At 36.6% G+C, this 25769-nt stretch overlaps 1 protein-coding gene across 5 annotated transcripts in view; it reads left to right on the forward strand.

Annotated features, from left to right (window-relative positions):
• RIMKLB (ribosomal modification protein rimK like family member B) overlaps positions 1-18193 on the forward strand; it is an 80104-nt gene extending 61911 nt beyond the window's left edge. For all 5 annotated transcript variants that reach the window (XM_082738303.1, XM_082738304.1, XM_082738301.1 and 2 more), the window contains 3 exons: positions 6348-10970; positions 13359-13519; positions 17283-18193. In XM_082738303.1, coding sequence (XP_082594429.1) covers positions 6348-6811 — 464 coding nt within the window. In that variant the 3' untranslated portion in view covers positions 6812-10970; positions 13359-13519; positions 17283-18193. The remainder of the gene's footprint in view (positions 1-6347; positions 10971-13358; positions 13520-17282) is intronic.
• Positions 18194-25769: the final 7576 nt, after the last annotated feature.

Here is a 25769-nt window from a genome sequence, read left to right on the forward strand (position 1 = left end):
GCTATCTTTTCTGAATTGCCTGTTGAGGTCTTTTACCTCCTTTATTATTGGAATTTTTTTTTGTTGTTCTTTTAATAAGACTTGGAAAAGAGTCCTTTATGTACTTCAGATCCTTCATCATTTACATGAATTGTAAATGCAGTTTTTCATCCCAGCTTATGATATCTCATCTTTTTTATTTCTTCCAAAGATTTTATTTATTTTAGAGAGAAAGGGGAGTCCCAGAGAGAGAAACAGATTCCCCACCCAGCAGGGAGCCCAACCATCCTAGGACTTGAGGTCTCGACCTGAGCTGAAAGCAGCTGCTTAATCGATTAGGCCCCCCCTTAGGCACTCCTCATCTTTTTTGGCTTATATATTTTAGTGAACAGAAATTTACAGTTTTCGTATCAAGCATATTCATGGTTTTCTTTACATTATTTTCTATTAAAGAAATTCTTTTTCACCACATGGTTGTAATCTATTCTTATTATAGTTCTCTAAAATTTTTTGAAGTTTAGCTTCCATGTTTATGTTTGTTAAGCAACCAGAAATTGATTTTGTTCTTCAGTGTAAGGTAGAGATTCTCATTTTCTTTTTTCCAAATGAGTAACACCTGGTTTTCCCAACACTATTTATTGAATGGCTTGTTCATTACTGATTTATAATGCCATCTTTCTTCTGTTTCAGGGTCCTCTGGTCTGTTATATACTCTTCATTCCCTGTATGATTAGCAATGTGAATTCCTCTACCATTATGCCTACTATCTGGTAGAGCAAAAGTACCTCTGCCTTATTCTCCAAAATTGAATGCCCTCATTATTCTGTCCTCAGGGAGGCCTTTTTTTTTTTTAAATCCTGATATTTATTTTTCCATCTTTATTGAGATATAATTGACATATAACATTGTATAGTTTGAAATGTACAACATAGTGATTTTATATATGTATGTATTGCAAAATGATTACCACAATAAGATTAGTTAACACATCCATTACTTCATTTATTACTGGTGTGTGTGTGTGTGAACTTTAAAAAAAAAAACTACTCTCAGGACGTGTGGCTGGCTCATTCGGTTAAGTGTCTGATTCTTGATTTTTGGCTCAGGTCAGTATCTCAGGGTTGTGAGATCAAGCTCCGTGTTGTGGGGCTCTGTGCTTGGCAGGAAGTCTCCCTTCTCTCACTCTCTTTGAAATAAATAAGATAAATCTTTTTTAAAAATCTACTTTTAGCAATTTTCAAATATATAATATAGTATTGTTAACAGTAGCTATCAATTCTATACATTATATCCCCAGAAGTTATTTATTTTATAACTGGAAGCTTGTACCCATTGACCACCTTCACCCATTTCCCCTGCCTTCCCCCTAGCCCCATTCTGGTAACCACCAATCTGTTATGTGTTTCTGTGAGCTTGTTTGTTTGTTTAATTCCACATATAATCATACAGTATTTGTCTTTCTGTGTTTGACTTTTTCACTTAGTATAATTTATCCATGCTACAAATGGTAGGATTTCTTTTTTTTAATGGCTAAAAAAATATTCTTCTGTGTGTGTGTGTGTGTGTGTGTGTGTGTTTGTATCTCATATATTTTTTAAAAGATTTTATTTATTTGACAGAGAGATCACAGGTAGGCAGAGAGGCTGGTAGGGAGAGAAGGGGAAGCAGGTTCCCTGCTGTGCAGAGAGCCTGATGAGGGGCTCTATCCCAGGTTCCTGAGATCATGACCTGAGCTGAAGACAGAGGCTTAACCCACTGAGCCAGCCCGGTGTCCCCATATCTCACATTTTTAAAATATTTATCATTGCAGTGTAGTGGACATACTAGTTTCAGGTGTACAACACAGTGATTTGATAATTCTGTAAATTACTTGGTGTTCACCACAATAAGCATAGTAATCACCATATAACATTATTACACTGTTACTGACTATATTCTTCATCTATACCTTTATCTCCATGACCCATTTATTCATTTATTTATTTTTTATAAAGATATACACATGTTTGCATGGGAGGGCGGGTGAAGAAGAGGAAGGGAGCAAAGAAGAGATCCTGGGGGCAGGGCTCAATCTCATGAACCCGAAATCTCCTGAGCTGAAACCAGTTAGATGCTTAAGGACTGTGCCACCCAGGCGCCTCCATGACCTCTTTGTTTTATAATTGGAAGTATGTACCTCTTAATCCCCTTCACCTATATTACCCAGCCCCCACCCTCTCCCCTTTGACAGCAGGTTGTTCAGAGGCCTTTTTTTATATGAATACTCTCTTACATTCAATATTTACAGTAAAAGTATACCTCTCAAGTTCTGGTACTGTAGTAAGTTCTTAATGACTATTAACTTGTTTAGGTATTGCTAGGTATTGTTAGTATTCCCATTTTATTTCAGAGATGAGGAAGGCCCAGAACAGTTAAATAGCTTGCTTGAGATAACAGATCTAATAATGGTGCAGCCAGAATGCAAATGTACTATTTGGCTCCAGAGTTGTGCTCTTAACAACTCTTTGAATATGTTGATTTCCAAAATTGAAAAAATTACATGGATTACAGATACCATTTAGATTTCCAAGTAAATGACATGAATTTAGCTTTTTTTTTTTAAACTGTTAAGCTGTGTGCCTCTGTACTCTTAATGTTTATTAACTATAATATGATCTCAGTTATGTGAAATTATGTAGACACATCTGATGGATAGTTAACTAAATGTTAGATAATTATGGTTAGTACTGGAAATGAGCTTTCAAGCTGTTTTTGCAAAGACTTTTGTTTTTTTCCATAATGAATAGGTTTTGGTTGACTTTAAAACATTTTAGTTTTATACACAGAAATAATTTATAAAATTATTTAAATATCATCCTTTCATCCTCCCCCCTAATTTTCCTTACCTCTTTTACTCCTTTCACCTACTGTATACATCTGTCCCCTTATTGATTTGCACTTATTTTCAGTTTTTTGCCACTGTGAGCATTTACTTTAAATACATATCTTTGTGAATAATGCTTTTACATACTGGTACTTTTGTGTTGAGGAGTCTTCAAGATTAGTATTGCAGGATCAAAATATTTTAATTGTTTGAGATGTAGTCAGATTAATTTACCAGAAGGCGAGAAGTGTATTTCTATATCTAACATATTAAAATACCCTTTTTTCTTCTCCCCCTCATAAGAACTCTTACTTTTTTTATCCTAAGTTTTTGCCCATTTAATGGGAGTTACATGCTATCTCACTATTATTTTAATTTTTTTAAGATTTATTTTTTATTTTTTATTCATTTATTTGCCAGAGAGACAGAGATCACAAGCAGGCAGAGAGGCGGGCAGAGAGAGGAGGAAGCAGGCTCCCCACTGAGCAGAGAGCTCGATGTGGGGCTTGATCCCAGGACCCTGAGATCATGACCTGAGCTGAAGGCAGAGGCTTAACCCACCCAGGCATAGGTTAATTTAATTTTATTTCCCTGTTAATGATGGGCATATTTTTCATAGCTTCTTGGTAATTTATATGTACTTCTATATGAATTGCTTTTTATCATATTTGTCATCTCTTTTTGTTTAACATTTCCAGTGACCACTAAAATGCCTGCTATAGAGTCCTCCTCCTCTAATCTCAGTTGACCAATCCAAAATGCCACATTTCAGTTTTTAAATTCTCCCCCTTTTGAGAACCACTGCTTGAGTACCTCTAGAACAGTGTTAAGTAATGATTTTAAGTATCTAAGTTTCTGATTTTCATTGAGATTGTTTAATGTTTTGCTATTCAGAATATTTAAGTAGCTTCATTCCCCTGGAGTTTTTAAGTAGGAATGACTGTCTAATTTTATCCTATGCCTTTTGGAATCCTTGTATTGATAAAATCATTAGTGTGTTTTCCACCTTTAATTTCTTGATGTGTAATGGATTATGTTGATAAATTTTAAATTTAAAACAGTTTTTGAACTATTCTTGCATTTCTAGAATAAACCTTTAAATAGGTATTAGCATGTTTTAAAATTGGGATTCCTTTAGTATTTTTTTTTTTTTTAAGATTTATTTGTTTGACAGACAAATCACAAGGAAGCAGAGAGGCAGGCAGAGAGAGAGGAGGAAGCAGACTCCCTGCTGAGCAGAGAGCCCGATGCTGGGCTCGATCCCAGGACCTTGGGATCATGACCCAAGCCGAAGGCAGAGGCTTTAACCCACTGAGCCACCCAGGCGCCCCTCCTTTAGTATTTTACGAAAATATTTACATCTGTTTTAATTGAAGATTGGTCTCTAATGTTACTTTTTAAAATGTCTTGATCACTTTTGATATCAAGGTTATATAACATTGGTTTTAATCAGTGTATTGGAATTTTCAGTCTTTTCCTAGGGCATTCTACAGGTAAAGTTGACATCGGATTAAAGGATAGCTAAAGACAACTCCACTTTGAACCCATCAGGTCCTGATTCTTTTTGTAGAAGTAGCTCTTCTATCACCTTTCTGGTCTCTTCTTTAATAGTGGTTGGCCTGTTTAATAAAGTTTGCTTCTTCTTGGATCAGTATTGGTGATTTCTCATTTGCTTAGAAATCAGCCATTTTTTAAGGTTTCAGTCTCAATTTCTTTATGAGATGATTGCTTATGTTTACTTGAATCTCTCTTTTGTCTGCAATTTCGTCTTTGATATCATTCATAATTTTGTCAGAGTAGCATTTGTTTTTTTTTCTCCTTTCTATTTTTTCTATTCTAGTCATTCAATCTTTTATTAAAACTCTCTTTTTAGTTTCTTTTTCTAAGAGTACTTAGTTTCTTCTTTCTAATTTCAAAATAAAAATTTTGGTATGAAGTGTTTTTACAGATGGTATTTGTTTTCCTTTAATTTAGGGGATCAGTGTTCCAATTTCTAAGTCCTTAACCTTTTGGTTACTTAAGTCATTAATTTCTAATTTCTAATCTTGCGTTATTGTCAGAGAATGTTGCCTGTAAAAAGCGTTTTATAATGTGTTGGGGCATCTCAGTTCCATCGGCTGAGCATCGGATTCTTGATTATGCTCGGTTCCTTATCTCATGGTTGTGAGATCCCTCGGTTCCTAATGTCAGGGTTGTGAGATCCCTCGCTGAACTGAGCATGGCGCCTCCACAGGATTCTTTCTCTCCCTTTCCATCTGTCCCAACCCCCCACTCACAAGCTCTCTCTTTCTCTTAAAAAAAAAAAAAAAAAAGAGTTAAGGTTTTGTTTGTTTTGGGCAAAAACATGATTGTTGTCAATATTTGATAAAGGAAAAATGGGTATATGGATATATACTATAAGGCTCTTAAGTGAAGCTTGTTTTTGCCTTTGTCCGTTATCTCTTTCCCCATCCCTTTAGTTTTCAAAAATTTTTTCATTTTGGTATAGGATATAGATAAACTTTGTCTTTTTTTTTTCTTTTGAAGATTTTATTTATTTATTTGATAGAGAACAAGTAGAGAGGCAGGCAGTGAGGAAGAAGCAGGCTCCCGACTGAGCAGAGAGCCCGATGCGGGGCTCAGTCCCCGGACCCTGAGACCATGACCTGAGCCGAAGGCAGAGGCTTTAACCCACTGAACCACCCAGGCGCCCTGATAAACTTTGTCTTTTATACTGTGGGAAATTTCAGTTTGTTTTAGTGTAATTGCCAATATAATTCATTTTATTCCTTCAGTTCTATTTCATGTTCTCTGGTTTGTAACCTACCATTAATTCCATTTCCAACTCTGATTCCACCCCAGATTGGTCAATCTGGATGCTCATCCGTGGTTTTACATTCCATTAATGGTTGACTTCTCTTTCCCTATGCTTAAATCAGACACGTATTTCTTCCTGTTATTTGAGAATAGTTTTTCCCTGATACTCTCCGTTTTCTCCTCTCCTCTGTCTTCATAAAAATATAAAGTCTTTAAAATACCTTTGCCTCAATTTGTATTGTTTCAAATAAAATAGGTTTCTGTGAAAGTTTAATGCCATCTTCAGAATAGCATATTGAAAAAGTAGGGCGCCTGGGTGGCTCAGTGGGTTAAAGCCTCTGCCTTCAGCTCAGGTCATGATCTAAGGGTCCTGGAATCGAAGCCCGCATCAGGCTCTCTGTTCAGGGGGGAGCCTGCTTCCTCCTCTATCTCTGCCTGCCTCTCTGCCTACTTGTGATCTCTGTCAAATAAGTAAATAAATAAAAATCTTTTAAAAAAAAAAAAAAGAAAAAGTACTAAATTATTTCTTTGATTGAATTGGACAGGGATTCTCTAATGAAGGAAACTTAGGCTTAGGAAGTCACAGTGGTACATTAAATGTCATTTGTTATCACTACTGATTTAAAAGACAATTAACATTACAGGCAATCTTTAGTTTTACTCCAGAAATTTATCATTTTGGTAACTTACCTTGTTTCTTTTTTGCCAGGTGGTGTGGGGATGATGTGCTCCTTGAGTGAACAGGGGAAGCAGCTAGCTATCCAGGTGTCTAATATCCTGGGGATGGATGTGTGTGGCATTGACCTATTGATGAAAGATGACGGCTCCTTCTGTGTCTGCGAGGCCAATGCAAATGTAGGTTTCATCGCCTTTGATAAGGCTTGTAATCTAGATGTAGCTGGTATCATAGCGGACTATGCCGCCTCCCTCCTGCCCTCTGGCCGGCTCACCCGGCGTATGTCCCTGCTCTCCGTGGTGTCCACGGCCAGTGAGACTAGTGAGCCGGAGCTGGGTCCCCCAGCCAGCACTGCTGTCGACAACATGAGCGCAAGTTCCAGCTCTGTTGACAGCGACCCTGAAAGCACCGAGCGAGAGCTGCTCACCAAGCTCCCAGGGGGCCTGTTCAACATGAACCAGCTGATAGCCAATGAGATCAAACTCCTGGTGGAGTGACTCCACCGGTAAATAATTACCAACAACTCCCTTGTAAAATTCACGTTCTTTTTCTTCTTTTTTCTTTCTTTCTTTCTTTTTTTTTTTTTAACCAACTTGCAATGCTGTTCATGGAAGGTACTCAGGAAGATGAGAGAAAATTTAGTAGAGTTAGTCAGGAGAGAAGCAAGGGGAGCTAGATTAGACCTCTGCTATTAAGATGTTATTGACTTTCATTTACAGATACCACAGGTAGAATGGCGGAAGAGGTGAGACACAGAGAAGTGTCAGGCTTTTATACTTACCCTTTACAATTACTCAATGTGTGTGCTCTCACATGAAGGCCATGAAGAACAGTTTTTTTCACGGCCCCTCGCTTTTGCTTTTGTACAATTGCACAGATTTTGGCATAGCGTAACTTCACATTACGTTGCAAAGGTTTGTAATGAGAGAGGAAAAGATCTACCTAAATTATAGGAATTTTTACAAATCTGAAAGTTCTGCCTCTACCATATTAACTAGCAAGTTTATGTTCATAGTCTATGAAGTCTTGAGGCGCTCTTTTACTGGAATTTTATTATTTCTGTTTTTTGGTTTTCCTTTAATTTGGGTGGGAGGGCAACATTGATATAATCCAATAAAGGTTTCTTAATGACAGAATTGGCATTTTCGTATGATAAAAGGGAAATGAACAGTATTGCAATGTGTGGTACACAAAATGACATTTATTCCAATGTGGATAAAATTACACTAGTTTAAAATATGTGCGTTGACTTGTATTTGTTAGTGTTTTAACCTTTTTTGAAAGATATGCTCTGTTAATGTTGCAATTTTTTTTTAATACATGCTAGTCTAACATTCCCTGATCTATGCCTGCATCTTTAACAATGGCCAAAGTGAAGAAAGTGCTACCTTTTTTGTTAACAAGACACTGACTTGAAACATGTGCATTTAAAGCCTTTTCCTTTTTCCTTTTTTTCTTTTGGTGGTTGGGCATTTAAAGTATAAGGACAAGGAAAAATATTTTTGGGGGGCAGATTAAGGGCCTATAAGTTCTTAAGTATAAAGCTGAAGTGATTTTATAATACCAGCATTATATATTTGCATTTTTCACATTTTAGGAGGGAGTATATATATATGTGTGTGTGTGTGTGTGTGTGTGTGTGTGTGTGTGTGTGCACGCATGCATGTGTATGTGTTTTGCTTTTTGTTTACACCAACCAGTCAAAAAAGGATAGATTCTAGAAAATGGAGCATGATGGGGAAACACAGTTTTTACTTTAAATATCAGATAACTTGTTTTAATAACTACACTGGGTTAGAGGTACTCACTGAAGACATAAAGAGACTAGATGCTTCTTAGGCCTTTTTATGTATATGTATGTTGTTTGGTTTTTTCTTTGGTTCTAGACTGTTCAGTGTATGATTTCTTTAAGGCTACATGCTTTTCTATGCTTCTGGCTGTGCATTTTCTCCTATTATACATAGGTTTTAGGGTGGGGTGGATTGGACGTTTTTGTTTGGGGACTTATTTTGCAGTATTAAGTCTCTTATAGCCCAACTCTGAAGCCTTCAGTACTGTCCACTTTTTATATTCCTTTAATTTCTGAATTTATAAAAGCCCCAAATGGCATATAACACGAGCCTTTAAAACATGGGTAAATCTATTTGAATAATGGGTTTGGAAGCTGTGTTAAGAAATGGAGATGCTCCAGAGCTCAACGTAATTTTTTTTAAACAGCAAGTTACATCTTACTGCAATCCTCTGAAGCTTTTACCCGAGTCCTTTCTTGCCTCTCCAGTGCTTTTTTCCTTCAGATGGACCTTAAACATAATTTCTCGGACACTACTAGAGAGACTTCGAGGCAATAATAAAGATCAGTATTAACCAGCTCTAACAGAGGTTTGATCATGCTTGTACAGTTTTGCCCCCATTTTAAAAAGGAATGTAATAAAATTTGTTTTTTTTCCATAGAATTAAATAATATTAAAGTTGAGTGAAAGGTTGATTGTTGGCAAATAGAATAGTACCTCTAATCTGTGCAGTGTCTCATTTCACCTCAAAAAGATGATAATAAGATTTTCTAATTTATTTTAATATATTCTAATCGCATATAAAAGAGTTTGACTTGCATAGGGTTATTTTGGGCCTTACGTATGTTTATAAGTACCTCTGACTCATTAACAGAAAGAAATACTTGGTACTTCTTTCACTGAATGACCATAGGAGGATGCATATTTGGGATAGAGAAATAAATGAGGGAGAAAGAAGTGCTTAATTAATTCATTTATATGATCGTGTAGAGAGCATCTGGTTGTCACATAAATTATGATACATTAAATACCTACATATATCACATGTATATAGATTTGCAAATTTAAAAACATTAATAGAACACCCTCTCTACTTGATAAAAAGTTCAGGGGTTTGTGTTGGGTGGGATAAGGTATCAGGAAAAATGTAGATAGCCTTTAAAACTATTTTACCACACTAACCATATACGATTATCAGATTATTTCACCTTTAGTTTTATTCACTACTGATCAATGTTTTGTGCATTCACACTATATCAAAACATAGCTTTACCAACCTATTTCTGGATTTGTACACACACGTTAGAATAAAGACGTTAGGAATGATCATCTTAGAGTTTAAAAACGTGAATATCTTCTTGAACTCCCTCAAATTAAGGTAAAGAATATGAACAAATCATTCTGGAAGAACCCAGATGAAACACCTCAGATATTTAAGTGAAAGTTAAATATATTTTCATATTGTTTAATAATTTGTATAATCTTCATTGCTATTATGAGAGGTAAAAATGTATTTATCAATTATGTGTAATTCTTATGCCCAAATCTGAATTATTGTGAAATTGTGTATTGTTAAAATTGTAATTCTTAATTGTATTTTAAAAGTAATTCTGATACTGTTTTTATGTTACCTATGATGAAAACTGGACTACATACACGCGCGCACACACAGACACGCACACACACACACGCACGACCTATTCACTTAAGATTTTTAATAGTTTTTTTCTTTTTTTGGTGCCTAATAATTGATTGGTCATTTCTGCTGGCTTTTGCTCCATTGAACTTTGAAATCTTTGTGTATATGCTATCAATAAGAAAATATGCTGGAACGTTAGAAAAACATCACCAAGAGACTTGTTTTCATCAAGCACTTTATCAGACTTTTAAGAAGGTATCGAAGGCATTGAAAGAATTGACTTTTCAAAATCATCTCTTCTTTTTCTCAAGAAGAAAACAGTGGAAAAACAAATTCTCTTCATTCAGTGAATCCCCAGTTTGGGGTCTGGGGAGCGTAGAGACATTGTGAAATCAAATCTTGTGTTACATTTTTCTCCTGGCTCACTCTTTTTGAGAAGGTTTATGGGCTATATGGCTGGTGAGACACGATCCCCTCCTAAGAAAATGTAGGTGCTCAGACAGGTAACCTCTGCTGCTACTGTTTTTATTTGTTTGTTTGTTTGTTTAAGTTCTTTTAAAATTTGTTTTGTTGTACTAGGATATTTTTAAATGTAATATATTGCAGGATTTATAACCAGGTTCACTGCTTTCTTTCTTTCTTTCTTTTTTTTTTTTTTCTCTTTAAAAAAAAAAAAAAACACCAAAGTTTCATTTAAGATACATTTAGGCGCCTTTGAAGCTTGGATTTTGGAATGTTTCAGTAGTGGCCAGAAATCTGCTGTTGGAATCTTCTAGTCTTCCAGGTTTAATTTGAAATGTTTTTAGTTTTGTTTTGGATTTTTGTGTGGTATTTTATTTCCTTTATATCAGTGCCCTTTTGCCATGCTGTTTTGGGGTGGCTGCCTAACTCTAGTGAAAATTCTTTCTATATTAACGGAAATTTGGTGTTTTAAATTCCTTAATGTTTTGCATTTTTTAAAATTGTTTTTAAAGAAATATTCTAACTGCTTGCACTGTTACTGTTCTTTGCCAGCCTTTTCAGGAGCCAAAAAAACAAAAACAAACAAACAAAAAAATACCCAGAGAAAAAACTTTCCTTCTTCCCCCTTCCTGATGATGAGTGAGAAGTATTGAGAACTTTCGGGGTCAGTGCCCTTCTAAACTCCCCTTCCCCCAATAATGCAGCTGTATAATGAATGGTAAATGCAGCGGTTTGGATTCAGGCACAGCCCCAGCCTGCTTGCAGGTAATTTGATTCTCCTTTCTTTCCATCGCAAGGCTAACTTTACCTTCTTTTCAAAGTTTTTTCTTTCTTTATGTACTTTAAAAGGCAACCATGGATTTGTAAAAACTCTCATATAGAAAATAATGCCTAAGTATATCTAACAAATAATTTGATTAAAGAAGAACTTTTGGGGGTAAAGTTTGAATTGGTTGGGATGAACTCAGGACTTTGGGGATTTACTTTAGCCATTTAGATAACTCCAATCCTTGCTTATATGTCTATAATTAAGTATTTCAGAGTGTGACTTTTGGCTTTGTTTTTGTTTTGGGTTTGTTTGTTTCTTCCATTGTGCTACTCTGGCTTAAGCTTTTTCAGGGGTTGGTGTTCGGAATACACAGTGAGCTCACAGTATAAAGACATCAATTAGGAGTTGACAGGTATGGAAAACTAGAGTTTTGAAAAGGTAAAATTAGGCTCTAGGTTATATATATGGTAAAAACTCACCATAGTGTTGAGTTGATCTTAGTGCTTCTCTTTCTGTGACATCATTATGAAAGTGAAAAGGAATGATGAGACAAAGATAATAGAAAGCATTTCAGTTATTTTAGGAACAGTGTGATCTCAGGAACTAATCATTTTAGTATTTCTAAGACACTTGTTCTAACAAAGAGGTAGATATGAACAGTTTCAGGTTATCATAGTGGTTCAAATTTTTTAAATTACAGGTTCAAACAGATTGGAGGGCATTTCTGAAGCACAAATCATTAAGTGCATTAACCAAGGCTATAAAATATAAAACAAAGTTAGTGGCAAGAATAGCAATACAACTTGTCCATTTTAATATAGCCTTTCTGTTACTTAATGTAGTATACCTTTCTCTGTCTACACCAGTCCCTTACCCTTTCCTCTTTTCTCCTCCTGTGTTAACCAAAGTTTTAGTTCTAATATGAGTTGTTGCCATTGGGAAGATAATCTTTTTTTTTTTTTTTTCTTTCCTGTTAGGTAGAATTTTAATGACAGTGATCAGGACCTTTTCAGGATAGACTTCTGCACAATTTTATTCTGTGACTTTAGATATCCTATCTGAAGAGGTTTTAAGTTCACTAGTTAGCTAATAGGATATCATGGCTTGTTATGCATTTTACAGCTGAAGGCATAAAATGAATCATTAACCTGTTTTGTGCTTCAATTCACTCATATAAGATAGGGCCATCTCTCCCCTAAATATCCTAAGACAAAAATATGTATGTGTTGAAGTAAAATTTACTAACAGAGGAATCCCAACTGCCTCCTGAAGGAATTTGTGATATATACTAAAAAGGGCTTGTACCAGAGAACCTTGTTCTCTTACTAAGAATGGCAAGCATTAGAATGTGTGGACTATGTGATTGTGTGGGACTTGGAGAATTTCACAGTCTCCATTCAGCTTCCCCATGAAAGTCACGGACTTGTTAAGAACGGTCTTACTTTCAGATTTCATCATATTCAAACTTATTAGCTGGGCCTTATATAGTGTATATACCTGGCTGCTACTGTGGGGTTTGGGAACATGAGGGGTGGGGTGAATTGTTGTTGTTTTAGGTTTCAGTCAGACAGACATCACTGTGCCCCAGTTCCCAGAAGCACAGCAGGCCTCTAGGAGCATCCGTGGGAACGGCGCAGTCCTGACATCACCAACTCTCCTGCTCAGGCTCATCCCATATACAGAGGTCAAAGGGTGGGGTTTGAGATCGGGGGAAGGAATGAGAAAGTAGAAACAATGTAACTGCAATGCCACTGTTGACTAGCCTTTGGTGCTTATGTCAGTGTTTGTTTTATTTCTTATGTTGGCAGAACTATTTTGGGGTAAAGGTAGTAGGGGGGGTGGAACAAAAACAAGCCATTATTATTATTCATTAGTGGATACTGTTCTTTAATAGCTAATAAAGAATAACCTTGAAACCTAAACCTTCAGTGACAAAGGGAATGGGAATAGAAATTAATCTCAGGACTTTAACAAACAGAAAACATTTTATGTTGTGTTAGTTTCCAGTTCTACAAAATAGTCTCTGAACTTAAAATTTACAGGAGTTGTGGACTCTCTCATTAAAATTTTAAGTTGCTCACTTATACATAAGATTGTAGGGATAGGTGAAAAAGGAAAGTATAACAAAATAAATGGTTCCTTGAGATGGCAACTGCTGAGTATCTACATCTTTCCTCTTAAAAAATTCCCAGCTTAGCATGAATATTGATCATACATTGTTTAATTTTTTGTGATTGGGATTTTTGTTGTTTTGACTTGGGTGGGGAGATCTTGGGGAATCAGTGAGGAAGCTCATACACGTGAAAATATGAAATGTTAAAGGAGTTTTTCCATTTATTCTGAATAGTAAGCAAGAACTTTTTCTATATACCCTTCTGCTGCAGCAGAGAGATAAACTGGTAGGTGGCAGCAGAAGAAGGAATTCTTCAGATTGACGGCTACTGAAAGAATCTACATAGAAGAGATAGAGCATAACATACCAAGTAAAGGAAAGGGGGCAAAAAATGGAAACAGGACTAAAATGTTTGGATTTTGACTCTAAATGGTAAGTTATTTTCTACTAAGAATGTGTTAATCAGTCTACTGGTATATAAGGATTGTGGTATGAAATCATAAATGGCTTTATAGGTCCTTACCTTAGGATGAATTTGGCCTAACGAAGGTACTATCATTTTTTTATTTTGGGGGGGAGAAAAAACAAAACAAAAAACTAGCAGTATGTAAAATTAGGGACCTTTCCCCAGTATATTGATATATATGTACGTTTCCAGCTTTATTGAGGTATAATCGACAAGTGTGAGATATATAAAGTATACAACATAATGATTTGATAGATGTATACATTGTAAGAGTATCCCCCCCCCCCAATCAAGTTATTCTTTCACATCTAACACGTGAATCTCAATGATGGCAAAAATTATGCCTCTCACAGTAAGTCAGGTTTTTAAAAATCTGCCAGATAAATGACATATATATTGTTTAACCATTTTGTAGAAAATAAACTGTCTCCTTTTTATTAGCAACACTGGGGAGATAGCAACAAAAGTAGGTAATTTGGAAAACTTATGGGGTGAAAATAATTTTTTCTTTAACTAGTTGTCTTATCTATCTAGTCCCATTTCCTTGTCATTGTGTCTGCTTATCCGTTCTACTCTGTTCACCTTTCTTCATTGCTTTTCTGTCTCTGTGCTTACTTTCTTCCATTTTCTTTTTTTCTTGTTTAAGATTTTATTGATTTATTTGACAGATCACAAGTAGGCAGAGAGGCAGGCAGAGAGAGTGGGGGAAGCAGGCTCCCCACTGAGCAGAGAGCCCGATGTGGGGCTTGAGCCCAGAACCCTGGGATCATGACCTGAGCCTAAAACAGAGGCTTAACCCACTGAGCCACCCAGGCACCCCTCTCTTGCATTTTCTTGATTTGTGTTTTTTCTTCCCTATCTGTGTATTCTTCCTCCTCTTGGTCGCCCTGTATGCTTCTTTCATTCATTTCCTCAAGTTAACTTCCCCAGTGTTGACATTTTTCATCTCTGCCTCACTTTTTTTTCTGTATGTGTGTGTCCTCCCCTTCTCATTTGCGTTCTCTGTGTTTATATCTTTCAGGGTAAATAGCTTTATTTTTCTTTGCATCAATAACTACCTTAAGACACTTAAATCAGAGTATCAACATTGTGGGACGCCTGGGTGGCTCAGTTGGTTAAACAGAGTATCAACATTGTAATTACCTATTTTAGAATTTGGAGAGGCTACATAGAAGAAATGGGGATTTTTTTTTTTTTTTTTGAAGATTTTATTTATTTATTTAACAGACAAAGATTACAAGTAGGCAGAGAGGCAGGCAGAAAGAGAGGAGGAAGCAGGCTCCCTGCCGAGCAGAGAGCCCAGTGCGGGGCTCCATCCCAGGACCCTGGAATCATGACCTGAGCCGAAGGCAGAGGCTTTAACCCACTGAGCCATCCAGGTGCCCTGAAATGGGGATTTTTAAAGTCCCTGGAAAGATTAAATTTCAGAATTGAAATTTATAGTAAGATGCAGATCCATTTACTCATTCAGCCGCAAGTTTATTTTAACTATAGTATCTATTGTTGCTGGAAACAAGCTGTTTTAAGATCAGTTGGACAGAAAGAAAAGTCCTGTGGTTCTTAATTTCATCTAGACTTAAGTTCAGATTGATTCTGATTTTTTTCAAGTTTCTAATGAAATCAGGAAAGCAGTTACTAATTTATAGATGTTTACTAGAGAATAAATCTTTTTACTGAGATATAATCGACATATAAGTTTTAGATGTACAACACAATGATTTAATATTTATATACATTGGGACATGGTCACCATAGTAAGTCTAGGTAACATGCATCACTATATGTAATTACAGAATTCTTTTTTTCTTGTGATGAGGACTTTAAAAATCTACTCTCAGCAACTTTGAAATATGCAGTATGGCATTATGACTTAGGTATTTTATAACTGGAGAGAAAATAAACGTTTAGTCTTTCAGATAAAAGTAATTGAAACAATAAGTCTTTTTTTCTAGGATATACATGTAAACATTTAGAAGTGTTAATTAGCCTCATTAAAGTAGTACATAAATAATTGTTTTCAAGTTTTATAGATGGTAAAAACAGGGTATCCAGAATAGAAATTATTATTTAAAGAAAAGGAGTCCTGTTTCCTGTTAACATATGTAATAACAGATTGAACTACCGCATACAAGTGCCTGTGGTTGAGTTTAGAGGTTTGTTTTGTTTTGTTTTGTTTTTTAAAGATTTTATTTATTTATTTGACAGGCAGAGATTACAAGTAGGCTGAGAGGCAGGCAGAGAGAAAGGAGGAAGCAGGCTCCCTGCTGAGCAGCGAGCACGATGCGGGGCTCGATCCCAGGACCCTGGGATCATGACCTGAGCCGAAGGCAGAGGCTTTAACCCACTGAGCCACCCAGGCGCCCCGAAGTTTAGAGTTTTTAAGCTGGAAAGCTTAGAGGCTATATATTACAATCTTGAATATGCTGGTAAGGAAACTAAGGTTCACAGAAGTTAGTAACTTTCCCAAGATTATACAACCACAACAAGGGCCCAAGTCTCCTACCTGCTAATAAAGTGCTCATTGCATTATATATCATGCATTTTTCTAAATCTGTTGTAGTATCTGAAGAAATGAAATGCTCTGTGATGAGAGCTGTGTTATACCAATAAAAAGTTACCACTGTTTGTGCTTGTGGTTATCTCCTGTGGTGGGGAATCTGTTCAAATAAAGGTTATTAAGGCACCATTTTAGGTGGCTTATATGTAAAATTAACGAGCATATCATTTGTAAGGTTTGGTAATGAAAAGGCATCCCTTGTTAAGGTAAGACACAAAGAACCTTCAGGTTCTTTGCAGTTTCAGGTTAAGGAGAAGAGGAATGGATTCCTTAGATCACTATACCATGGATGAATAGTAACATGAAGCTAGAATAACTGGTACCATTGTCTAAATGTGTAGTATTCTTTCCTTTAAAAAAAAAAAAAGGTATAAAAGGAACTTATCTTCTATTAAGAAATACTTATGGAACACAAAACTATACACCCTAAGTTAATACGGTTGGAATTTCTAAATCTTTTTGGACAGTTTTATTTCTATTACAAATTTTCATATATAGTTCATATAGAGATGTCAGTGCTTTAGAACTGAAAGAAGATGACCAGCTTGAATTTTAATCTGAAACAAAATTTAATTGTTTATTGTATAACTTACTGAAAATGTAAAGTAGGGAGGCCTAACTGGCTCAGTCCATAGAGCATGTGAATCTTGATGTCAGAGTTGTGAGTTCAAGCTGCACATTGGGCATGGAGCCTACTTAAAATTAAAAAAAATTACCTAGGGTAATAGGGTAAGAGCATAACATTTAAATTTCATTTTATTTGTTGAGGTGTTCTACTATAATTTTGTGTTTTATTTTGTGTGAAGTTTTGCAAGAATTATTTTTGCCTCAAGGTTTTCCTCTTGGTACAGTTTTTCTGACTAAAATCACAGTTGTCTATATTAATAGGATTATTAAGGGATAATATTGCTAATACATCTTTATATGTCAGAAAAACAGACCATACCTTAGTATACTTAGTATATCTTTTTCAGATGAGATCACAAAGGCAAATGTGGTAATCACACACACACACAAAAAAACAGTTGTAAATTTTTTTGGTAGTCTAGACAGTTTGTAATATTTTATTGTCACATTAGTTAATTTTCAGTTTTTATTTCTTTTTTCTCATCTTAATTATAAAGACTGTTTAAATCTGATTTAAGTGAGCTGTATGTGTTTTTCCCCTCTAGGTTCTTTTGAAGTAACCAGTGATCCTTTTTGCTTATTACTTCATTCACAGAATGGACGAAGATAGATTTGACTGTATGTTTTTTGAAATGGAGTATAGAAATACCCAGAACAAGGAAGCAGTAGCGCTAACCTGTTTGATCGATGTGTTCTCTAAAATAAAAACATCAGAACTGGGAATGAAATAGTATGGAGTGTGATTTGTTCTTTTGGCAGTTATTCCTGCCCACTCCATCTTCTATGAATTCACTTCAGTCCATATGGCTAGACTTGAAGTCTAGCTCCACATGTGTCATTCTCTTTATCCTTTTGTTTTATTTACTTTGCAAACTCCTTTGGTTCTTGACATACTGATTTTTCTGTGATATATTTGGAAATGATTACTTTCTCCTTTTAGTACATAGGCACTAAAATATGTATCATTTTACATGTAAATATGTGCTACATGGATTTACTACTACCTCTTTCCATTCCCACTTTATATGTCCATGCCAAACAATTGTTTCTGTGTTTTTTTTAATTTCTGAAGAAGTGCAACTTTTTTCTTTTTCACTCTGACAGCTCCCTGACATACACTCATCACAGTATCACTCACTATGTTTTAATCTTCTTTAACTAGAGTCTTTAGAAGATCTGATAACATATGTGTGTATACAGAGGCAGCCCTAATACTTAAGACAAAAAATACTGATATTCTTTGTAGTCAGATATTGATATAAATTCTAATTCCATTATTTACTGGTTACATGGACTTTGGACAAATCACCCTCTTCAATCTGTAAGTGAGTATTTGTAAAATTGGAATAATTGTACCCACTTTACTAGATTAAAGTGTAAGTATAGCTTTGCTATAATACATGTATAGTGCTTAGCACATAGTTGAATAATAAATACTGATCTTTAATTCTGTAAATTTTGGTTATTGATATCTTATTCAAGAGCTGCTGAATCTTTTCATCTCAGAATTAAAGTCCATAAGATTTTCTTTCTTGATTACTCCTTGGTTTTCCTATGTAAGCTCCTTTCATAAGATTTTGTGGTTGGAACACTGTGTGTATGCATGTATGTGTGTGTACACATTTGTGGCATTTCTCCTAGACTGATTATTCCTTATCTCTACACTTCATTGACTGACTAAGGAATTTTATATAAGAAAACTTTTATATCATATTGTCTCCAGTTATTCCCTGCCAGCTCATAACAGTAACTTTTTCTTAATCAGGAGAATTAAACAAGTGAGGAATACGCATACCACGCACCATAAGGAGTAATTTTAGGATAGTGTGACTTGTTTCCCTAAAAATGATTTAATGTGACTTACCAAAGTTGTACCAAATCAAATGGTGGAGAAGCCATAATAAAGGGCAAAAAACGGTAAAAGAAGGGTTAGAATCATACATAGGATTAGGTCTTATACATTTGCTTAGAGGTGTAACAAAATTGGCAAAGAGTGGAATAAAATTACAGGGACACCTGTATGACTTGGTTGGGCAGCCAACTCTTAATTTTTGGCTCAGGTTGTGCTCTCAGGATCGTGAGATTGAGCCCTGCTTGCATGCTCGCTCTCTCTTGTGCTCACAATAAATCTTAATTGCACAAGAGAAGCAGTATGTTCTTTTTTTTTTTAAGATTTTACTTTCTTACTTGACAGTGATTACAAGTAGGCAGAGCAGCAGGCAGAGAGAGGGGGAAGCAGACTCCCTGCCGAGCAGAGAGCCTGATGTAGGGCTCGATCCCAGGACCCCGAGACCATGACTTGAGCCGAAGGCAGAGGCTTTAACCCACTGAGCCACCTAGGCAACTGAGGCAGTATGTTCTGATTTTGAGCTATCCCACGATGTAGATCAGTACTATGACACTAAAATGCAATCCATTAAAGCCAGCCCAGAAAGAAATCCTCTCGATGGTCTAAGCTGATTCAATCATAAAATTTAAATTTTCTTGGGGCACCGGGGTGGCTCAGTGTGTTAAAGCCTCTGCCTTCAGCTCAGGTCATGATCTCAGGGTCCTGGGATCAAACCCCACATCGAGGTCTTTGCTCGGCGAGCGGTATGCCTGCTTCCTCCTCTCTTTTTCTCTGCTTGCCTCTGCCTACTTGTGATCTCTGACTGTCAAATAAATAAATAAAATCTTTAAAAACAAATTTTCTCAGTGATCTACAATTGCCTATAAAATAACCCTTCAAAAATATTTTTTAAAAATCTTTGTTTTTTAAAGATTTTATTTATTTATTTGACAGACAGAGATGACAAGTAGGCAGAGAGAGAAGAGGAAGCAGGCTCCCTGCTGAGCAGAGAGCCCGATGTGGAACTCGATCCCAGGACCCTGGGATGATGACCTGAGCTGAAGGCAGAGGCTTTAACCTGCTGAGCCACCCAGGCACCCCAATATTTTTTTAAAAATCTTAGCTCAGGAACACCTGGGTAGCTCAATCAGTTAAGTGTCGAATTTGGCTCAGATCATGACCTCAGGGTTGTGGAGTCAAGCCCTCTGTTGGGCTCTGTGCTGGAGTCTGCTTGAGATTTCCCTCTCCTTTTGTCCCTTTCCCCTCTCTGATGTGGTTTCCCACTGTCTCTCTAGAATAAATAACAATATATTTTTATTATTTTAAAGATCTTATTTGTCGGAGAGCTGCAGGCAGAGGGAGAAACAGGCCTTCTGTTGAGCAAGGAAACTGATGAACTTGATTCGAGGACCTTGGGATCATAATCTGAGCCAAAGGCAGACACTTAGTCAACTGAGCAATGCAAACATCCCAAATAAATAAAGTCTTTAAAAAATAAAAGTTTATTGTTTAAAGCATACATGCTAGTGTCACTTTGGATCCTCCAAATATGCTAGAGGTGTTCTGAAGAAGATGGCAGTGAAAGGTATAAGGGAGAAGGAACAGTAGCCAGGAGAAAGCATTTGATACCTATGACAGAAGAAAATTGAAGGGAATGAGCATCAGACCTGAACTGTTCTGAGAAAGTCTCTGCCAGCCTGACAGAGGAATGTTAGAGCAGATTACCCATTATGGCCATTCAGCATTGGGCAGAAATGGCCTGGCTAGTATGCTAGGAGCAGCCTGAGGAGAAATCAGCCTCCATACAAATGCTGTGACAGATAGGAGCTGAAACTGGAGGCTGCTTACATCAAGTCACACACACACCCCCCCCCCCAGCTTTATTGAGATATAATTGAAATATAACATTGTATCAATTTAAGGTATTTAACAATGATTTGCTATGTGTATATATTGCAGAATTATTACTATGATAAGTTTAGTTAACACCCATCACCACAGTTAAAAATATTTTTTCTTATGAGATTTTAAAAGATCTTTCTCAGAAACTTTAAAATTGACAATACAGCATTATGTACATGACATCCCCAGAACTCATTTATCTTACCACTGGAGGTTTGTACCTTTTGTCCACCTTCACCTATCCTCCCTCTCCCCTCTGCAAATCCACCTAAACAACCACAAATCTGGTGGGGTTTTTTTTCCTATGAGTTTTTGTTTTTTAATTCCACATAGATGATTAGAGTATTTATCTTTGTCAGATTTTTATTTCACTTAGCATAATGCCCCAAATTCCATCCAATTTGTCACAGATTTCCTTTTCTATAGCTGAATAATATCCCATTGCATCTAGTTGCATTGAGATACCTCATTTTTTTAATTTTTAAAAAATATATTATTTATTTGACAGATCACAAGTAGGCAGAGAGGCAGGTGGGGTGGGGTGGGGCTGGGGGGAAGCAGGCTGCCTGCCAAGCAGAGAGCCCTATGCGGGGCTCGATTTTTTTAAGTTTTTATTTATTTATTTGACAGAGGTCACAAGTAGGCAGAGAGGGAGAGGAGGAAGCAGGCTCCCTGCCAAGCAGAGAGCCCGATGAGGGACTCGATCCCAAGACCCTGAGATAATGACCTAAGCCAAAGGCAGAGGCTTAACCCACTGAGCCACCCAGGCGTCCTCTCATCTTTTTGATAATAGACATTGTACTAGGTGTGAAGTGATAGCTCAATTGTGGTTTTGATTTGCATTTTACTGATGATTAGCAATGTTGCAATTTCTCATGTGCCTTTTGGCCTTTTGTAGCTTGTGTTTGGAAAAATTTCTGTTCAGGTCCTCTCCATTTTTATTAACCACTTATCAGATACATAATTTGTACATATTTTCTGCCATTCCAAAGGTTGTCTTTTTGTGGGTTCCTTCAGTCTGTAGAAGCTTTTTAGTTTGATGTAGTCCCTTTGGTTTTGTTTGCCTTTGTTTTTGGTGTCAAGTCCAAAATAAATTATTGCTAAGAGCACTGTCAAGGAGCTTACCCTCTGTTTTCTTCTAGGAGCTTCATGGTTTCAACTCTCACGTTTTCTTCCTTTCTTTCTTTTTTTTTTTTTTTTTGAGCTAATTCTTGTATGGACTTTACAGTAAGGGTTCAGTTTCATTTTCTTTGCATGTGGCTGTCCAGTTTTCTAGCACCATTTATTATAGTATGCTTTCCCCATTGTATATTGTTAGCTGCATTTTAAATTAATTGAGCATATATGTTTGGATTTATTTCTATGCTCTGTAATATTTTTTAAGATTTTGTTTATTTATTAGACAGAGACACAAGCAGAGGGAGTGGGAGAGGGAGAAGTAGGCTTCCCACCAAGTAGAGAGCCTTGTGGGGCTCTATCCCAGGACTCTGGGATCATGACCTGAGCTGAAGGCAGATGCTTGACACGGAGCCACCCAGGCGCCCCTAGGCTCTGTATTCTTTTCCATTGATTTATTTGTCTGTTTTTATGCTGATGTCATAATTTTGATTACTATAGCTTTATAATGCAATTTGAAGTCAGGAAGTATGATGTCTCTAGGTATGTACTTTGCATCAGGTTTTCTTGAAGAGATCTGAGTGGACACCTCTGTGGCAACCACATTCCACCCCTTATGCTGCACAGATCGCCTCCACATACTTTTGATGGAACAGCTCCTTTACAGTTCCACGAGTCTCTTACCTGAAAGCTGTATTGTATCTTTTCCCACCACTGACACATACAGTACCATAGATCTGGCAGATCATGTGGCCCAGTTCACAGGGGTACTTGTATCACATCCTGAATCTTCTACAGATCCCTTTCCTGATCCAGGCCCTACTCACACTTACGTCTTTTATATCCTCCAATATGTTGGTTGGAATATTTCTAGGTGGAATGTGTTATCTCCAGAATCCAGAGAGAGCCATCAGCTATTGCGCTTGCTTCCTTGTAGCAGGTGATGCAAATGTAGCAAGCTTTTACTTTGTAGGGGATGTTCCAGCATGCCCTTTACCCCTGGGTCTTCTAAAAGCTTCATAAGAATGGCAGACCCTCAAATAGTATAGTGTTTATCTCCTACCCTCTGAAACGTGTATCTCCACCAGGTGTTCAGTGTGGCAAGCTAACTTTTGCTTATCTTGTCCAATCAGCATGATGTTATTGATGTGATGTTCTGTGGAATGTCCATATGACAGATAATTTAAATTATATCATCAAAGATGCAATGGTTAACATATCTCTGGAGCAAAACTAAGTGAATATTTTCCATTCCATGTAAATGCAACTATTTCTGGTCCTCTTCTGTTCAAGATAAGAAGAATTTTTTTTTTATTCACCGGATCAATGACTGTATATTAGGTACCCGAGATCTAATACCCCTGCTATGTGCAGTCATTGGCAAGAAGTAAGCCAGGAAGACAGTGACCTTAAATGTTAGGTGGATCCAAAAGAGGAGCAGCTGGAAACTGGCCAGCCAATTATATTTTTCTCAGCAAGTTTTAGGAGATGTCTGACTGGCAAACCTTAGTATCAGCGACTGTCACAGCACTCATGGTAAACAAAAGGTCTCAAGAAGAAAATAAACCAGAAAGATTCACCAGTATACTTCCCCCACCTCCTGACCTTACTCCCTGGAGGGAATCACTGTTTTAATACTTTCTTACATATCCTTCCAGAATTTCTAAATCCTTAAAAGTATGTCTTTTTTTTTCTTAAACCCTGTGGGTTCATGATACAGACAGTGTCCCATAACTTCACAACATTTCTTTGAATATCTTGCCATACAAATGTTCTTAGGATAACGATTGAGCTAAAGAGGTCAAAACAAAAACTGGCTTAATTCCATAATCCAGAAGGCTTATAATGATCTGAGTGGCACTATGTCTAATGGAGGATAGCTGGACCATAATAGGGATATGGTAGAATTTAAGAATTGCCAAGTCTAATTAACATTTAGGGACTATACACTGCCAGCAGGAATAGTAAAGTCATTTCTACCAATTCAATAAAATCAATTTGAGTATTTAAACACACACAGGGAATATATTCAAAATCCATATTTGGCCTAATTAAGGTAGGGGATCATAATGAATGCAAGAAGAAAAAGGCTGCCAACCAATTCAATGTTTCCAAAACATTTTTTATAGTCCTCAATTTTATTTCTGTATACATTCCCATCTCTAAATCTACAGGAAAATCCATTTGAGCAAAAACATGCCATTAGACAGGAACATTTAATATATATTTCTTAGTGCAAGTCATAAACATTTTATAAATTCATCTTATAAGCAGAGGAATTAGCATAGTTCCAGACCACTTTATGTAAGGCATCTATGCCAAAGAGCCTGAAGTATTATATAGTGTGCCTAGTCTGGGTTGAACAGACCTGACTTTTGATTACATAAATACATTATCCCTAAGGGTATATGGCTTTTCTAGTACATGGAGTTTTTAAAAAAATATTCTATAAGAGAGAGCTCAAGCAGGGTGAAGGGCAGAAGGAGAAGCAGACTCTTGACTGAGCAGGGAGCTGATGTGGGTGCTCAATCCCAGCACCCAGGTGCCCCCAGTTCATGGAGTTTGCAATGAAGTAAGATAGATCAAGTCTATTTGCCCAATAGTGTCTAATAAGCTAATCATTTGACAAGTTACCACCGCGCATAGTGAGCAAATAAGTTAAAACAGACTCTAAATCTCAGTGGCTCCACTTACTAGATCTAAGATTGTGGGTAAGTTAAACTCTCTACACCATTTTTTTTAATCTGCAAAAGATCAGTGGTAAGTTTTTTCTTTATTTGGGAGTAATCCCAGTAGCATTTGATACATAATTGCTATTAAATGGCTTGCCCAGGATTTCTCCCCTTTGCACTGAACAATCATAACAAATATGGGATAATCTGTCTTCCACTAGCCAAAATTCTGCTGGGGTATGGAGAAAAGAAAAGAGTACTTATGAACAATTGAAAACATTTGCATAATATCAATAGTAAAAAAGCAACCCACAAAATGTAAGAATGTTTGCAAATCACCTATCTGATAGAATAATAACCAGAATATATAGAGAACTCCTAAAAATCAACAATAGAGAAAACCAAATTTAAAAATGGACAAAGGATTTGAATAGACTTTCCTCCAAAGAAGCTGTACAAATGGCCAATAAGTACATGAAAAAGATGCTCAACTTCCCTGATCAGCAAAGTCCAAATCAAAGCACAATGTGTTACCAACTTACTAGGATAACTAATAACAAGTGTTGACAAGCTAGGTCAGCCCCTCAGAGTTTCCCACAACAATAAAAGGGAAGGGGCAGTTTTCTTGACCAGAAACACAGAAGAGATGAAGGAAATGAAAATGGATGAGGAATATTAATGTAAAGACTCCTGGGTGGCTCAGTCGATTGAGCATCTGACTTCTGATTTCAGCTCAGGGCATAATCTCAGCCTTGTGACATTGAGCTCCACGTGGGGCTTCATACTCAGTGGAGTCTGCTTAAGATTCTCTCCCTCTGCCCCTTCTGCCTCTCCCCATGCACTCTCTCTAAATAAATAAATCTTAAAAAAAAAAAAAAAAGACAACAGTGTCTTAATGGAGACAATATTTGAAAGGTTAAGGTACAGATTTGGAGAAATTGAGTAACCTTCTAATGATCACATAGTAACCCAAGTTACAGAAAGCACTAACCTTTTGTTAACTTTTAGTCACTGCTGTCAGAGTAGAGATTTCAAGCATTTCTGGTCTATTTTATGATGATCTGATAAAGGGAAATTAGTTGGAATAGCTCTGGAGACTCAGGAAGAAAGAAGAATGAAATATCTTCCACCAAGTATTGCAGTAGTCGGAATTCTAAAACAGCCTCCAAGATTCCAGTCTGTCAGTGTACATGCCCTATATATTTCCCTCTCCTTGAATGGAATCTTTGAGTATGTTGGGATATTATTCCTGTGATTAGGCTATGTTTTGCTGTTATAATTTAGGCCTCTAATCAATTAACTTTTAAGTTATTAATCAAAATGATGGTCTTTAGTGGGCCCTACATAATCAGGTGAGCCTATTAAAAGAAGATTTGGAATACAGGGACAGGAGAAGTCAGATTTGGAGCAGTGGAGACTCTTGTTGGCCTTGAAGAGACAAGCTGCCATATGGAAAGGTCCAGATGGCAAGGAGCAGTGAGTGACCCCTGAGAGTCAAGCCTAAACACCAACAA

Source organism: Mustela nivalis (genome assembly GCF_964662115.1).
Source record: "Mustela nivalis genome assembly, chromosome: 7".
NCBI classification, from domain to species: domain Eukaryota; kingdom Metazoa; phylum Chordata; class Mammalia; order Carnivora; family Mustelidae; genus Mustela; species Mustela nivalis.